The 18,663-nt window shown below is 39.9% G+C and overlaps 1 protein-coding gene across 2 annotated transcripts in view; it reads right to left on the reverse strand.

Annotated features, from left to right (window-relative positions):
• Positions 1-6,547: 6,547 nt before the first annotated feature.
• The window catches only part of LOC131235242 (zinc finger protein BRUTUS-like), a 29,354-nt gene continuing 17,238 nt past the window's right edge, over positions 6,548-18,663 (reverse strand). For both annotated transcript variants that reach the window (XM_058232383.1, XM_058232384.1), the window contains exons 3-14: positions 17,603-17,797; positions 17,146-17,513; positions 16,574-16,799; positions 16,314-16,482; positions 14,113-15,375; positions 13,774-13,945; positions 13,461-13,682; positions 13,202-13,339; positions 8,051-8,285; positions 7,893-7,952; positions 7,247-7,318; positions 6,548-7,158 (exon numbers count right to left, since the gene is read on the reverse strand). In XM_058232383.1, the coding sequence (XP_058088366.1) occupies positions 7,018-7,158; positions 7,247-7,318; positions 7,893-7,952; positions 8,051-8,285; positions 13,202-13,339; positions 13,461-13,682; positions 13,774-13,945; positions 14,113-15,375; positions 16,314-16,482; positions 16,574-16,799; positions 17,146-17,513; positions 17,603-17,797 (3,261 nt within the window). In that variant the 3' untranslated portion in view covers positions 6,548-7,017. The remainder of the gene's footprint in view (positions 7,159-7,246; positions 7,319-7,892; positions 7,953-8,050; positions 8,286-13,201; positions 13,340-13,460; positions 13,683-13,773; positions 13,946-14,112; positions 15,376-16,313; positions 16,483-16,573; positions 16,800-17,145; positions 17,514-17,602; positions 17,798-18,663) is intronic.

Here is an 18,663-nt window from a genome sequence, read left to right on the forward strand (position 1 = left end):
GACCATAACACCTCCTCCAAATCTCAAGAAGGGGAATGGAAAGAAGAAGCAGAAAAAAATAAATATAATCTGCTTTGTCTATGGAAATTCTGGCCATTATGCTCGGCAGTGTGCCCACAAAAAGACGGTAATTTCTCGGTCACAAGATACTTTGTATGTAAGCATTTGTTCTGAAATCCTTTCTGTTGATACTATATCTAACGAGTGGATTTTGGATTCAGGCGTAATAAAGCACGTGACACAGAGTCGTCGAGGACTCGAGGAATTTCAGCCTGTAGCCAAAGGTAGTTACAAGTTGTATATGGGTAATAACGTTGTTGAATACGTACTAGGGATTGACGTTCTCCATCTCCGTACACGTATAGGGCAAACAATAATCCTTCGTGATACTCTTTTTGCACCGGGGATGCGTCGAAATTTAATTTATGTTTCTAGGTTATTATTTGATGGTTTTGATATTCGATTTTCCGGGACTAGAGTTTCTTTGAGACTGAATAACCTCATCTTTGCATGGAAAAATTTAATTTCAGATTTATTTATTCTAGACGTAGATTGTGATAATGCCCCTCTTGCTTTATCTGCTATGTCGAATAAAAATGTAGTATCTGAATCTCAAAAATGGCACGTGAGGTTAGGTCACATTGGAAATGATCATATGACAAGACTAGTACGTTCTGGTCTGTTAGACTCCTTATCCAAAGTTGATTTGTCATTTTGTGACCATTGTGTCCGGGAAGACATCGAAGAAGCCATTTTCCAAAGCGGCTAGGTCCAAGGGCACACTAGAGATAATCTATTCAGATATCTGTGGACCTTTTAATGTACATGCCAGAAACGGATGTCAATACTTTATCACTTTCATTGACGATTACTCCCGCTATGGATATGTGTATCTCATCTCACACAAATCTGAGGCTTTTGATTGTTTTCTTAAATATAAAGCTGAGGTGGAAAATCAGCTTGAAAAAAAGATTAAAATCCTTCGATCTAATAGAAGTGGCGAGTATACATCTGAAACGTTTAAATCATATTGTGAAAACGTTGGAATTGTTCGGCAGTACACAATGGCTTACACTCCATAACAAAACGGTGTTGTAGAGAGAAGAAATAGGACACTATTGGACATGGTTAGATCGATGATGGCACAAGCCAATCTCTCTACCATATTCTGGGGAGACGCACTGTTAACAGCCGTCTACGTCCTTAATAGAGTCTCATCCAAATCCATTTCTAAGACTCCATATGAGATGTGGTCTGGGAGGACTCCTTCTTTAGCCAACATACGCCCTTGGGGATCTTTGAGATATGTTTTGCTACCTACTCAACATAGAGGTAAACTTGATAGTAAAACCATTTAATGCGTGTTCATTAGGTACCTATGCATTCAAAGGGATACATTCTAGTTTATGAGGACCATGGACGATGGATTGAGATAGAATCCCAAGACGTGACTTTCGTTGAAGACAGATACCCAAGCCGAATGAAGCAAAAGGTTCCAATAGAACTTTTTAAAATACCCGATGTATCTCAGGAGAGTTGGAGTTTTGCTCCTCAAGATGAAGATGCTCCTATAGTTCACCAGGACAGTGGGAGGACATCTCAGCAGGCTCCTAAGTTACGTCGAAGTGAAAGAGAATTGATTCCCCAAAGATACTTCGATATTGAGGGGCAAACATTCTCTTCCGTTGCAGTTGATGATGATGAACCTGATTCGTATCAGGATGCATCTTCTAACATGGCCGATTGGGTAAATGCTATGGACGAAGAGATCGCTTCCATGGAGAAGAATAAAGTCTGGAAACTTGTTGATCTGTCTTCTAATCGCAAAGCGATAAGTAATAAATGAGTATTTAAGATCAAAAGAAAGGCAGATGGTACAGTGGACAAATATAAAGCACGATTAGTTGTTAAAGGTTTTACACAACAAGAAGGCATTGATTACGAGGAGACCTTTTCACCTATTGCAAAGTTCTCCTCAATCCGCATGATCTTGTCCATTGTCGCAAATTTAAACTTAGAGTTATATCAGATGGATGTAAAGACCGCATTCTTAAATGGTGACTTGGATGAAGAGATATACATGTAACAGCCCATGGGTTATGTGGACAAAAAGCATCCAAAGAAAGTCTGCAAGTTGTTAAAATCTATTTATGGGCTGAAGCAATCTTTAAGACAGTGGTACATGAGGTTCCACTTGGCCATCACCACTTTTGGATTCACGATTAGTGAAGAAGATCATTGTGTATACATGAAACGGTCTGAAAGATCTTTTCTGATACTATCTCTATATGTAGACGATATCCTATTAATTGGTAATGACATGCAATTGTTGATATTGACTAAAGATTGGCTATTCTCGAACTTTGAGATGAAAGACCTCGGTGAAGCCAACTTTATTATTAGGGTAAAAATCATCAAGGATCGTCCTAAGAAATTTTTAGGCTTGTCTCAAGAAACCTATATACAAAAGATCTTAGAGCGGTTCAGGATGAAAAATTCAAAAGCTGTTGAAACCCCTATGGATAAAGCTACCAAGCTAGACAAGAAATCGTGTCCCCAGAATAAAGTCGAGAAATTGGCTATGTCCTCAGTACCTTATGCAAGCGCAGTAGGGAGCTTAATGTATGCTATGCTTTGCACCAGACCGGATATTAGCTATGCAGTTGGCATAGTCAGCCGTTATCAGAGTAACCCGGAACAGTCTCATTGGCAAGCCGTTAAACGTATATTCCGTTATCTCAGAGGAACAAAAGACCTAATGTTGTGTTATAAAGGCACAAGCCTCGAGCTCAAAGGATATTCAGATGCTGCTTGGGGTAATGACGCCGACGAGGGAAAGTCTACTTCAGGATATGTATTCTTACTCAGAGGAGGAGCTATCTCATGGTCGAGTAAGAAACAGACATTCACAGCTCTTTCATCTATGGAGGCCGAGTACATTGCATGTTGTGCTGCAGTTCAGGAGTGTGTATGGGTTCGCAGATTTCTATTGAGTCTGGGTGTTGTACCAAGTGTTAGTCAGCCTATATCGCTGAAGATAGACAATACTTCTACCATTGACTTAGCAAAGGACCCTAAACACCACAAAAAATCTAAGCACATTGAGATCAAGTATCATTACGTCCGTGATCAAGTGAGAGATAAGAAGGTCGCCCTCAGCTACATTCCTACTAAGGAGATGATGGCTAATCCCATGATGAAACCTATAGCTAGATATCTATTTTAGGTTCACATCAGGCAGATGGGATTGAGGAAAGGTTGACTGATGTACTTTTTTTGTAGTGCATTTGATCTTTCATTAATGAATATTATATTCCTTTTTATTCAGTATTGAACACTAATATAACTAGGTATGAAGATCATCAACATTTACCTTGAAATCATGTAGGATTTCTATTTTTTGTCGGCAGGCCGGTCACCCACTCGCACGAGTTGACTAACCTTGAATGTACAAGAGAGGTACATTTGGGGCTATGTTTATAAATTAAGGTATGGACTTCCCTTTATTGTGAATAATAAAAGATGATGATATGATTAAGTCGTATCCGCCTATAATCTTATAAAGATTGTAGATGAGACTGATACAGTCGAATAACATAATCGCTCCATTCTGTTACATGCGATCAATGTTATGGCCTGAAATTAAAGCAAGGTTATGAGGTTATGAGATGATTCACACCTTATGTAGAATGACCTGCGTATTGTAGACCCGACATTCACCTAGTATTGTCTACTTTACGACGTGGATTGTAGCCACGTGCTGGGACCTATTACCTACAGATTGCTTTGATTCGATCTAATCATTGCAATGTGTGAGTAGCCAGTCCCGTAGGTGACTCTTTGTGTCCTTAGCTACCCTCCACTTGTGTATATGAGAATGAGATTGAGTGTTGCTACTTTAGTGTACTATGACGAAAGGTCCTTGATTGGCCAGACTCAGTTACACTAGGAAAGCAGCTTGATTAATTTCAAATTACACATCTGCGTGGGGAAGATCCCGTGACAGCTACACCAAGTTTTTAGAACTATAAATACGCACTTGAAGACTTCTCCGCCAACAGTATCGAGTTGTTTTTATTAGACTTTTGCAAATAGTATTTTTCTTAAAAAGCATATATATATATATATATATATATATATATATATATATATATATATATATATATATATAAATATATATATATATATATATATAAGTATTGCTTTGAATTGGTTTTAGTCGAAGTTTGTGAAAAATCAAGTTTTCATAATAACTCGATAAGTTGGATAAGTGCGTATGTTGGCCGAGTACTCCAGGTCGGGAGTTAACTCCATCCGGTATGGTCATGCGGACTAGGACAAGCATTGCAAAGCTTAGGTTATTGAGTACTAGTCAGGTGGTCACTTAGTACTTAAGCACCTGTGAGAAGATTATGGTGATCCAGCTGGTCCCACGCCTCTGATTCTTCTGATCGTGATGTTTGGTTCTTTGATTGTTATTAGGCAAGTTAGATGGACAAATTTATGTGCCTATTCCACAATGTGATTGAGTGAGAGATGTTGGACGTAGGCCAGTGGGGCCCACTTGTGAGCAATCACTAGTGGGTACGTCCCATGTTTTCTCCGGTCTTTTCCTTTGAATTAAATTTCAAATTCAAATATGAATTTGATTTTTAATTGAAGATAGAGATTTGATCAAATTATTTAATCCCACCCAAACTCTCCTTCCTCTGTTATGAAAGGAATGCGCTTCTCTCGTGTAAAACATTGAGTCATACGATAAACCGAGAGTATACAGAGAGAAATTGTGTGCGATATAGTCTGTCCATTTTAGCTTGTCCCTGGGACGATCTGATTCATATATCGCAATCCGGGGCCACTATAGGATTAGAGGTGTGAATAGTTTCATCTGCTCCAGTAGTAGATAGGCGGGCCGTTGGAGCGTCATTCTTCTGCTTTGTAAATGTTCCAAACATCGTGTAGACCGTCAGATCTTGAGGGCTCACCTTCCGCGCTTCCCTACAATATTTTCATTGTAAGAGATATGCAAGTTGGGTTCAGGTGGGGTTAAGTTCACCTGAGACGGCAATCCAAGGCAACATAAGTTGAGGTCAAGTTTAAGATTTTCAGCCTAAGCCCAACTTGCCCTCAACACAGCTGAGCCCCAACCGACCTAAAGTCCGTATTGGGCGACTCGTGTTTATGTTGAGCCCCACCCAAGGTTAGGGCGCACACAACGTCAGGACCGCAGAAGCAAGTACCTTGTTTAGTTAGATTTTTCTGCTATGATTTATTTCCACATTTGCATAAACATCATTTGGACCACAAACAACTACACTTCCTTTTAGTCTGATATACCACACCATTATTCAGTTAACAGTCAAATTAGTCATTGTTACAGCCTGGTCAACTAGGTGACGTACACCTGGAAGTAGATTTTTGCTCAGGAAGGAGGTCCACAGACAGCTCACGGTAATCACTCTTTAAGGACCAATGACTAATTCGGCCATGCGTGGGTGAGCGAGGGATGATTATTCAGAAAGGCCTCATGCGTCAACCCAAGAGGCTGGTATGAGCCTCAGCTGCTCGGCCTGGGTGAGACGGGGATGATTATTCATAAAGGCCTGGGCACATTGCTCCAAGGATGGGCGAGGCTGATCTTCAATAGGCTAGGCGGCTGGTGTGACCCTCGGTTGGATGGGCTTCGAAGAGCCTCGGACCAGCCCCCAGTGAATTTGACATCTGCTACAATAGATGCAACAAACTGAAACAAGGACAGGCCAACCGGGCGAAGAACTACTCCTTGTTTTGAGCTGTTATTTTGAAGCAAGGATTGCGATTTACCTTTCAACAGATACTAATACGACTTGGTGCTGGGGGTATTATTCCTGCTTCATATCCACCGTCCACGATATAAACGTTCACATTAGTCAATGCAGGTAATAGGGCATGGACGGATTACGTGGTGACCCTGCCACCACCAACATTACAAGGTGGCAGGACTATGGAGCTCACCATGACGCATGCGTTTTATCTACACCATCCATCCGTTTTGCAAGCTCATTTTAGACCATGAACCCAAAATTGAAAGCATATCCAAAGCTCAAGGGGATCACCACAGGTAAGTGGGGATAAATAACGTCCACCATTGAAACCTTCATAGGGCTCCTCACAGTGATGTTTATTCGTCATCCAACTTGTTCATAAGGTCACACGGACCTAGATGAAGGGATGACACATATCAGATTGATCCAAAACTTCTTGGCCCACCAAGAAGTTTTCAACGGAAAGAGCAGAGGTGTGGATAAAACACGTACGTCAGGCGGCCCCAGTCCTACCACCACAGAGGAGTCGCCATGACTCAGCCATTGAGCTCTACTCAGCAAGACTCGTCAAGTTAGCCTCTATGACTCTGTTGACTTGAGCCGAGTTAGTCGCTGAGTGGTGGTTTTTCATAATAGAAGTGCAAAAACTGATTCAAATCCCTGACCAGTTTTAAAAGAGTCGAGCAACGCTGCCAACAAGCCATGCACTTGATTTTATGATACTCGCATGAATTTTCATAGTATAGCTTATTAAATAGGTATTATTACTTAAATGTTCTTATTAATTTAATAATGGAATATCAAGTCGAGTTGATCCTTTGAGTTGATCCAACCCAACTGGACATCGAGTCGAGCGGAGTGTTTGAGTTTTTGAACTATTGGAAGAATACCTCCATCTTTTCAAAATATAATATGCAACACGGAACGCAGGAGCAATAGGGGTGATTAAAGAATCCACTATTTCTCACCGACAAAATGATTGCCTTCCGGGGTTTGACCTGACCCTGGATTGATGGATGCAACAGATGGAATATCTGAAGGCGGGTTGAGTGGACAGCAGGTTTGATGATGATTACATCTCTCTCATGTTGCTATACTACACTCACCGCCATCAACAAAACTAGAGGAAAAAATGAATTGCCTGTAGCCGTTGGCATTGAGCTACTTACAAAATGCTAGGCCATGAATATTTACACACCTGAATCAACATGTGCTAGTTCGATGTGGAACACATGGAATTGACCGTCTCAGTCTTGATGACCCGGGTATTGTAGGAACCACAAAAACCACATTTATGGTACAACCAGTGGAACCGGGATGTCCCCTTCTTATCGCAGTCGTTGCAGAGTATATCCTGGAGTAAACAATCCATTTATAATTCTACCCCCGGCTCAAAAAAATATAAGTAATCAAAAGAAAATGGCAACAGGCAGCATGCATACCTGACAACGGTCCCTGTATTCTTCCGGGAGCTCTTCAGCAGCTAACAAGGCGTCCAGCATACCGAAGTAAACCTGGATGTAAATAGATACCCAGTAAATCAACTACCAGCAAATAAGAAGCGGTTGAAATGTCAATTGGATGATTTTCCTCTCCTCAATTCTTTTTTCTTTTCTTTTCTTTTCTAAGAGATGGTTGCAGTCTAGAGCCGGATTAGATGCCTTTGGGCCTGTGAAGTTCTGATATTCTAGTAGATTTAAGGACTTCGTTTGGTAGAATGCGCAAAAATGAGTTGATCTTTATTTTAGTTCACCATGATTATGATGAACTAAATTGTGATCAATTCATTTTTGGTGTCTACCCAACAGGCCTAAAAGGATTTTGGGTTTTAATTAATCAAAAGGGCTAGATCATGCTTTCTGTCTGTTGCAAATTACAAAATTATGAAAAATTATCCACCATACAGGGCATAAATGCAGTAGCATGGATTTTCTCTATGGGAAAAAAAAAAAGAAGGTGGTGTCTGAAACTTTTTCGCATTAATCAATTTTAACATCAATGTGGTGCAGCTAATAACCCCTCAAGGACGTGGGAAATGAACAGAACTTGAACCACACTTATGAGAAACAAGAAAAACTGCTCTCTTACCGCCATATCTCCCAAGGATTTGCTGCATATCGGGCACGTGTAGTGACTGCAAGTGTATGCCTAAACACAATAGAAAGAAGAACAAGAGTTAGATTCGAGCAGAGTGAACACGTCATATACACAGTTAGAAAGTAAGGAAATGCAGAAAAAGAACAGACCTGAAAGCAGGCTGAATGCATGAAATGGCCACAAGGAAGGGCTCTGACTGCTGCACTTGATGTGAATAAAAAATCACAACATATGGGGCAGTTTGTCTCAAGTCCCTTCTCTCGGCATTTGTGCTCCACTAACTTCATTCCTAGGCAACAATTGCATGTCATGCAATGGAAGAAGTCGATGCCAAGCCCCTTCCCAAGGCGGCATAAATTGCAAAATGGGCAATGGTATACCATCCTGGAGTAATTAAGAAGGAAAATGGAAAAAAATTACTTGGAAACCCTCTTCAGCAGTAGTCACAAAGGAGAGATTATGGTTTAAAATATCCTGTTCACAACTAGGTGAATCATAGTGTTGTAAATGTCAATGTCAAAATCTTACTTAAATATGAACTGGAAAGACAAAGTCCAATCTATCTCACACCATGCTTTTACTAGAGAAGCTGAATCGAGAAGTGAAGTTGCTAACTACACTCATTGAGAGGTGAAGTTTTGAGCTAAAACCTCCTTAAGAAAGGAGAAAATTATCGAAAATATTTTACATAATCTGTTTTTTTCCTCCTTCCCTGCAAGCACAATCTGCTCGACATTTAGCTCCTTATTTCTACGCTATTATATTCAGCACTAATAGTTAATGAGGTGAGGAGAAGTAGACCTAGATGGTTTGGTAATGTGCAACAGAGACCAAGATCTGCACCAGTTAGGAATGAGGTTGAAAGCTCTGACTAAAAGGGCAAGGGGAAGGTCCAAAAGGATGGTGCAGGCAATAATGAGTGTGAAAGAGCTCAGTAAGGGGAATGTGTATGGCATTGTGGAGAGGTCATAAATGCTCTTTCCAAAGGATGTATGGTGTGGTGACAGGGGGTGGTTCTTGAGACATGAGTGATATAATCTTGATACCATTTCTCTGGGGACCAAATGGTGTGGCTAAAATTTTCAAAGGAATCTATTATGATGAAATCGAAGAACTCGTTACTCTCGTGGAGCAGCCACATGGATATAAAACTAGAGCATAGTTTTCATGTCTGTGAATACGACGGGCTAAAGTGGGCCCCAATTGATCACAGGTGTGGGTCTCATATGGCCATACTTGTGGATGAATTATTATTTAGTTAGTTGCTCAATAACTAATTGCCTTATGTTTTAAAATAAAGGAAAATGAATAAAACACCCTCATTTATGGGCTGATAGCATGGTCATATGCAGAGTTGTCAACTCCTGTCATTTACTATTGAAATTAGGTCCCTACTCATGGATGGCTCAGTGGTAGACTCACAAGAGTTTCTACACAGAGGTCATGTGTTCAAGTACCCATTGTGGCGTGTGAGTGTGTTTAATTTTTTATTTTTTATTTAATAAAAATAAAAAACAAAACGATTTGAATCCCACTTTCAATCCATTTTTGAATGAATCCTATGATTCTATTGTTTGAATCGTACACTTTTTTTATTTGAGTCCCTATTTACGATTTGAATTATACTTGTTCCCTTCTTTTGGAAACTTTATTGACTTCTATTTTATGTCTATAAATTGATGAGGTTTTAAACCATTGATTGTAATCAACCTATGTAATAGGTTATTAGAGAATGCCTGATTGTAAATAGTTTAGTTTTATGCTCTCATTGCCAGTTACAACCCGAATGGAGGATTGCATCAGGTTGTCAGCCAGCGTCAAACTTATGCTAACTTCCAACATGAATCCAAACAATATGACATTCCAAACTCCCCTCGACAACGTGGAATGGTAGAAAAGGATTCACATAGCCGACCTTAATTAGTTGGGACAAGGCATAGATGATGGCGATGACCATGAAATTGATGAAGCTTTAAGAATCTTTTTAAATGGGTCATTTATTTTATTTTATTATTCTACGAGATTTGGGGAGCTTTTTTTCTATGATTTCTTATCTCTTGACTGCACAAGTCACCAAATTGATCCACGACTTATCTGGAATGTTTTTATGGATGGTTGCAAACATGTTGACCCATATTTATAGTGGCATTAGGGGTAAGAATCTGAATTCAACATAAAGATTGAAACTAAAAATTTCTTTTCCTTTTTTCACATATCTTGAATTTAGGCTCTGTTTTCTAGGGTTACAGATTCTTAATATGATAAAGACAAACTTATTAAAATAAATCTTTTTGAAGGCCAACTTGTGCTTTATTACTTTGACTTTAAAACATGACAATGTTTATGATTTTAAGGGAACGTTATTTCTAAGTCCATCAAGTTGGTGACAATACTTTCTGGGTTTCAGTTGATATGTTAATTATATAATCTAGAGTTATATGAGACTTAAAGAGTTTAGACTTTTTGGAAAATCTTTTTGGACTCCTAATCATCTCATTCTTTTGATAGTACCCTTTAAGCGGTCAGGTTTTTCAACTTAAATTTTTTATAATGACTTTATCAAAACCCTTTGAAGTACTGAAAAGACCACATTTAGCTTGATTTTTATCAAAATAACGTCAAACAATGTGTGATAGTAATATATTCTACAATTATCTACAAATCATGATATGAAAAGAAAGAACAATGAATATTCATATCCTATTTTTAAGTTTTATGAATATTCAGATTTTCTCTATGTTTTGTGTAAAAGATCATACAACTCATAATTTTGCAATTTGCTATTTACGATTTTAACATCCGACTGAACTTTCAAAACATTGATCATATAAGGGCCCTCTAATGGGGGATTGCTTTTGGCTGGCTTTTTTTAAAGGACGAGGTGTTTATAGTTGACCACCTGAGTGGACCAATGATTGTTCATGATTTTTGTATCCATTGCCTCTGGAGCAAGGAAAGAATGAATCTATTATTCATGCATTGTTACTTGCATGGGCCTTTTGGTGGCCTTTTAAATTGTTTAGGATGGATGGGGTAATGCCTCATTCAATTGAGGCTGTTTGGTTGTCTTTTAAATTGTTCAGGATAGATGGGTTGACGCCTTGTTTGATTGAGGCCTTGTGGCATGATAGCTATTCAAGCACTAGTAGAAAGTTGTTACTAAGACTTCCCTCGTTAGCTGGGCTTTGGGTAATATGATTAGAACATAACAAAAGGATATTTCACAACAAAACTAGAGACCAAGAAGATGTTTTCCTCTAGGCCAACAAGAAGGTCATAGAATGGAGGGGGAGCCATCTTAAAGAAACTGGAGTTAATGAATTCTGCCCTTATGGAGAAATGGATCTAGAGGTTTGGTTTGGAAGAGGGAACCAATGGAGAGAGGTGGTAGCAAGGAAGTATGGGGTTCAAGGAGGGGGGTGCTGGACCAAGGCATCAGCATTATGTAGGGTAATGGCAATATGGAAGGAAGTGGCAAAGCTAAGGCCCAATTTTATGGAGGGAACGGGTTTTTCATTAGGGGACGAGGGAAGCATTCACTTTTGGGAGGATGTTTGGGTGAGGGAAAAGTCATTGCAGGAGGTTTATCCCCAGCTAGCCAGGAATGTGGAGGCAAATACTATGGTGGCACAATGTTACTCCTTATCAGGGTAGGAGGTAATGTGGACCCCCTTTTTCTAAGGAATTTGATGGATGAAGAGACAAAAGAGATGTTCAAGCTGTTGGAGATGCTTCATCCCATTATCCCTTCAGTGGAGGAAAAAGATTCTATGCTGCAGAAGAAGGAGAAATAAGGCTGGTTCTCTGTAAAATTATTTTACAATGCTATCTCTAGTTCTACATTGGAAGGTCAAGTGAGCCAAACAGCATTTGTGTGGTGCTATGGCTCCCCATCCAAGGTGGCAGCTTTGGTGTGGCTAGTAGGAGGAAGAACGTGCCCACAATCAATAATTTGAGAGAGAGAGAGAGAGAGAGAGTGCCCCCGAATGTATGTCACGTGTATGCATAACAAGGAGACAGCAAGAGCATCTGTTCATACACTATCCTTTTGCCAAAGGAGTATGGGACAACTTCTTTGAACTGTTTGGAGTTCAGTGGGCATTGTCGGGCACAACTGAGAGTCTTCTAAGGGCATGGTACCAAACAGTCTGAATTCCCAAAATCATTGAAAATGGCAATTTTCAGCGATAAGTCCTGAAATTAAGTTTTACCAAACAGCACCTAAGTTGGAGTTTTATTGAATGAATGACAACACTGCCCGGTAGCTGTGTGCCCACTGATCCCCATCCCAGGTAAAGGAGGGTTGATGTCAAATGGGCAGGCAGTCGTCAAACTTTCGCCAAGCACTAATGAGAAAGCCAACCCCAAATAGGTGAGACAATGCTAGGGTAATGATTAAGAATGAAACTTTATAGTTTCTCGATATCAAAAGTGAATCGAAGATCATTTGTCATATCAAGCATGACCTGAAAGAATTATCTCAACATAGAAAGTTCAAGAAGTGAGATCCCACAATAACTCAGAGAAATTTGTAAAATTAAAATCTTTGAGGGAAAAAGTTCTTTTGTCCAAGGCTATTGAGAGGATTAAGTTCTATCTTATGAATTGGGAGTTTATGGCTGACAATTTCAAAGGTGTCTTGGTTTCCAGTCCGGCAAAAAATCAGGACTTGGTCATCCTGGAGAACATTCTCTTTCTAAAACAAAAGGCTGAATTGGGCTCCTTGTGAAAGCTAAATATGGATGTCCCCTCTTTGGGTAACCTGGGAATTCTTGGGGTTGGTAGTGTCATGAGCGATGACAACCAGGGGATCAAATTGGTGTCTCTGGCCCAGTGGGCTTGGGTAATTTCAATCAAGCAAGCTCAAGGTTGATGATCAGGATGAAGCCTGCTCAATCTGGGAGGAGATTCATCTAGTGTTATTGCTTGGTCTCTGGTTCTTTTGAATAAATTTTGAGTTACTTTGTCAAAAAATCCACTTGATGTGACTTGGGAATTTCTAGGATTGATGATGTTGTGAGTGATCACAAAGGCGGCATCAATTTGGCATTCGTTGGCCTGTCGAGTTTGGTGATTTCAAGGGACCAGAGCTCAAAGCTATGAAGGTTGGGATTAAGCTTTTTCAAGGTTCTTTTAATGGAGTGCTTATTTTGGAAGGAGATTCATCTAGTGCTTATTGCTTGGAATCTGGTTCTTTTGAATAAAATTTGAGTTGTCTAAAACAAAATTACAGCAGTATACACCATTAGGAATAACAAAATGAAAAAATAAAAATAAATCGTTAGTAAGAATTTTCATACCTTTCATCATCAAAAAATTTGCAGATATTGCAATAATATTTTGCCATTGGAAATCCCTCACAAGAAGGGGTCTTGCAAACCGGTCCAACGGCTTGAATCTTCAAACAGCGCATGCACATCATTTCTAGTGTTGCTTTCCTGACACAAGGAAAAAGAAGAAGAAGAAGAAGAAGAAGATGATGATGATGATGGTGATGATGAACCAGAATCAGACATGTAGAAGTATAATCGTAACATGTGATAGAAAAGCCAAAGATACCTATCCATTGAGTGATCACTGACTTTATCATGACAGAACCTGCATGCGAATAACTTGTTACAGCAAGCAGCAAGGAGTTTGCAATTTCTTTTGTAATGCTCACAACCAAACACTTGCTTCTCTGGATCTCGAAATGATGGAGAGCATCCAGGTACTTCTTCACCATTTGTAGTTTCTTCCGTTCTTGCTTGAGGCAACTTCTGTTGAGCTGCTATCCAGCGACTTGAATAGCCCATTGAATGTCAGTTTATGTAGGACTACGATTGAAAAGATTCTACTTTCATATGGCAATGTGAATATCATATATACAAACCTGGTCATAAGATTTTGAATCAGATACGCCTTTCTCCGTGGATCGAGTGTTGAGTCTCGAGAAACCTTTCTTATCTCTGATTCTAGCTCATTCTGATTCATCCGAAAAATATCCTTCCAGCCAGGCTTAAACATCTGATCGCTCTGGTCCAGACTTTCTTGGATATCCATAGCTAAAAGAGCACAATAAGAGATCAGAAAGAAAACTTTGCCTATTTGACCAATAAACAAACATTACCATGAAACAAGAGATATCAAACAAACATTTCTTCACATTCATGCTACTGATAAAAAAGTATGTATTACTCAACACCAAGTAACACAAGATAAAAGCACGAACCTTCAGGGGAAATACTGCTCTCCGTTGCATTCTGTAAAGATGCCACAGGAGTCCCTTCCCACCACTCATTCAGCCACTCACTGAACATTGTGTTTTTGGTTGCCTTCCTCCAAGTGTCCATCATTTTGTTCTGCTCCTCGTGAGTAAGCACAGAAGTTACCCATGGTAGCATCGATTGGAGCACTTCTGCCCCCGTAGTCCCAATTATACGGCCAACAATTTTGTCCTGTTCCTCCACTGAAAAATGGCTGTCAAACAATGGCCACAGCTCAAGTTCTTCCCGGAAAACATGCTGATCAAGTGTGACACGTATGGATTTACACATGCCTTGAAGCTTTGTTGCAAGCTCATTGTACTTCCTTACCTGATCATGACTATGACCATCAGAAGAACTAAACCCACTTCCAGTAGCACCAGCAGATTGATTGATTCTGCTCAGATCTTCATGCAGCTGAGAAAGCTCGGAAAGAACTATTGAGATATCTTCAAATAGTTTCTCCTCCTGCTTGTGATCTAGTGTGTAAGAGTGGCTCACATTATGAAGAGCCTCTTTGGATTCTAAAGCTGGAAAAACAATCTCATCCTCAGCATTACTGTGGGCTCTATATAGGCCCCACAACAGCCGAAATCTACCACTGAACTGTCGAAGAAATGTCTCATCACAACCCGTAAGTTTTCCAGACTCGACATCCAAATATTCCAAGTCTTTACGGATGGCTTTATGAAATTTGAATATGTTGTCAATCGGCCTTGGTGTGTGGCCAATGTCAGAAGAGCTACCATCTGTTTCCCAGATAAAGAGGCTGGAATTTAGAGAAGGTGCAGAAGAAGAGCTGTAAGACAAGGAACGTAGAGACTTCGTAGTGGCAAGTGAGTTTATTCCCAAATTATTGCTGTTCACCCCTAAACCTGGGACACAACAGCGCTGATTGCAACAAGACATTTTTTGGTTCTTTACAGTTTCTGACTCATTACAAGCATCAATATTTTCACACGATCCTGAGAAGTTGACACGCTTAACTGGCCTTTTGTCATCATCTTGTTGCACAGGTGAAGATTCTCCCTTGGTATTCAATTGAGAAGCACAAGCACAGAATGGTTGGCTAGAATCTTTTTCAATATCATTCATTCTTTTCACTGGACAGCCACCGATTGCACTTGAAGACAAACATATGAATCTTCCTGATTTGGAGACGTTTTGGGGACGACCTTTACATGCCCAACCAGAGAAAAGTGTGACCAGTGCAGTGTCAGATGTTGGAGCTGCACCACGTAGCTACACGTGAGTCCCATGTGGAGTTGAAAAGCATAAAATGGCCATTTACACAAGACGTTTCTAAAAGGATCCAATGTGAACACTAATATCAGAGTTTGAAATCAAGCATCCTATCTTCATAGTCCACATACTAGGCACACATGTATGGAATCCGCACTATTCATCTCTTGAGCTCTACCATGTATGATCTATATCCCAACAATAAAACCAATCGGATGACCCTAGCCACTGAATGGAGGAGCTCTATCCATTGAACATCAACCGTTGGTTGGACAGACTCCTCACCTTCCATTTGTAAAAGATAAAATCTTCATGTGGTGATCAGGATCATCTGAATGCAGTGATTTTTGGAGTATGTCCCATCAAAGGTTGGATCCAACGTATAAAGGTCCAGATCTTGTACATATGCAACAGGAGTTTGAAGATAGTACTAGATAACACACATGAACACAGATGTGTGTGTGTGTGTGTGTGCAGGCACACACGAGAATGCTCACATCCAAGTGGTTCGATGATGAGTACCGTTCACCCAGCAGTTAACTTTCAACGTGTCATGTGAATGCAAAATCCATCCCGTCCAATAGGTTGCCCAACCATGAGGATTGCCTTGTGCAGAAATCAGATTGTGCAAAAACCAGGCTGACCACACATGTTTTTATTTATCAGTGGCTGCACATTATTTTCTATGGCGTGCCCCACCAAATGAGTGGAGGGGGCTGATTTTTGCACAAGGTGATCCTCATGTTGGGCCAACCTATTGGACAGGGTGGACGTCGCACACACATAATAGGTTGAAAAGTATCCAAGGGATAGATGGTAACTTATCATCCAACAGGTTGGAATGAGCATTTCTCATGTGTTTGTGCAATAGTACTGAATCCTCTCCCTTCCCAAAAAGATGGTGTGAAGATGATTAAATACAGACCTGCCAAATGCATATTCTGAAGAAATGACCTCGCTTCTTCTTCGCTTAGTGATCCTACCAGCCACGGTAAGACACGTTCGACCAGTTTCAATGGCATCACACACAAGCTCTCATACAGAAGTTCTCGCTGTTTTTCTAGACTGAAATGCTCTCGGGCAAGAGGAAGAACCTACGAAAGCAATGTGAGCTAGGAAAACTGCTTCCAGCATTCATATAGAGGGGCATGAAAGGGCTTTATCATGTGAAGTAACAAAGCTTACCTGAACTTCCTCGTTGTGGAAGTGCTTCCGTATAGTGTCCATTATTTGATCAGCATGTGAGCAAAGCTTTGTATAAAATTCAGCAGAAGATGAATTGGCTCCAGCACTTTGAATGCTCTCTATCAAGCACCTAAAATTGTTAAATTGGCTCTCTTCTTCGGCATGCTCCTGAGCAAAAGAGAGTTCCTTATCTACTGCAGGGAATATGACCTTGTCCTCAGCAATACTGCATGCAGAATCCCAAAAAAATATTAATTTAAAAAGACTAAAAATATAAATTATCCAATAAAGAAACAACAGAATGAACTAACTAAATAAAAACTACAGGAAGAGGGTCCTCTGTTTTTTTGTTTTTTGTTTTTTTGGTGGCCTGTGTTTCTAATTAAGATGAGCGACTGGAAAAAGAAGAAGAAGAAGAAGAAGCAAATAAAGTTAAATAAAGTGGTTTGGGGGGTGGTGGGGGGCGGGACTGATGATCCATAAAGCAAAGGAACTTGTACATTTAGATTGACGAAAACATACAGAATTGGAAATAAAAATTCCTACTAAAATAATGATGATGAGTAGCACACCTGTGAAAGATGCATACTTCAGCGATAAATTGCAGTCTCTCATTGAAGGCTGATAGATCAGAGAAATCTCCTGAAAGCTGTATCTTCCTTGCCTCTTCAGCTATGTCCTTCAATTCTCTTCTTATAGCACTATGCCAATGCAGTATTTCATTTATTGGCTGCCCTCCAATTGAAGCAGCAGTATTGCAGTCTGAATCTACCTGTTTTCTTTTACCAAATTTTGAAGATTCACATGCACAGTGCCCTTTTTTAGTTTGATCTCTTAATTTTCCAGCCTCAGAATCTATACAGCATTGGATCTGAGAATCACCATCACAACTTCTACCAATACTGGCTGTATTTCTCCGCTCCATCCAGGTGAATATAACCTTCATTTTTTCCAAAAGTTGTAGTCAAGCATAATGCTTTTAGTAGAATGCAATCAAAGGCTGTTTCCATGCTCAGCATGGATTTGTACCTGTTGAAGAAGCTTTTCTTCTGGGACTACCTTGCGCAAACATTTCAGCATATCCTGATGCTCATCAGGTGAAATAGATGATGAAAGCCATGGAAGAAACTCTGCCATCATATTCACAGGGATGCTGCACAAAAACTGCCAGACCAATGCAGCCTGCTCTTCGAATGTAAACTTGTCGACAAGCAAGGGGAAGACCTGTACCAAAATCAAAGACCAGCTGGTAGTATTCAGACGTATCGTGAATTTCAAGATATCAGATATTGTAGACTATAACATATATCTTAACTAGCTGATCCACTTCATTAGTAGTTTAGTAAAAGCACATGTACCAATTTCAGTAGGATGGACAACAAAACAGTTGCCAATACATGTGGAAAGATACATATTAACATCTTCAGTGAAGCCCACTGGATTAATTGCCAGTATTCAAAGAAAATGCATAAACATGGTACATGTCACACATAAAGGTGAAAAATAAATAGGACTTACTGATGCAGAGGCATCTGAGAAGCAGGAGGAAAGGAGTCGAAATGGGGTCAAGGTGACAATCAACGGTATCCTGATTTTCATTACTCTTCCTGGGGCCCACTTTTCAAGTGCCAAACCCAAATGGCATTCAAATGACAAGAAATTGGTTCTGTTTGTGAGCCTTTCAAACCATAGTCAATATCGTATTCGTATCAGTACGATGCATTATGTGATACAGATACAAAAAAAAAAAGGGCCTATAGCCCCGATACTCAAATTCAAAACCACAGTTTGTCATGTTGTTAGGCATGGTAACGAGTGGGTCGTGCATTTTGGAACATCGTGTAACTAATTCTAGCAATAGAGTATGTCAGACTTGGACTATATGGAAAATGCAAAACTTCTGCACTTAGTTGCACAATCCTTCTAACTAGGTGCCACTTTTCAAATCAGGTTCAACTCGTGCTCCAGATTGAAAGTCCTGATTCCTTGCTATGTATACTTGCTAGCAGATTGAAACAAGCACTTCCCTGCTCTCTGAATTTGTTTCTTCACTTCACACTTCATGCAACTATAGTTCTGCCTTTCCCAGC

Source organism: Magnolia sinica, chromosome 19 (genome assembly GCF_029962835.1).
Source record: "Magnolia sinica isolate HGM2019 chromosome 19, MsV1, whole genome shotgun sequence".
NCBI classification, from domain to species: domain Eukaryota; kingdom Viridiplantae; phylum Streptophyta; class Magnoliopsida; order Magnoliales; family Magnoliaceae; genus Magnolia; species Magnolia sinica.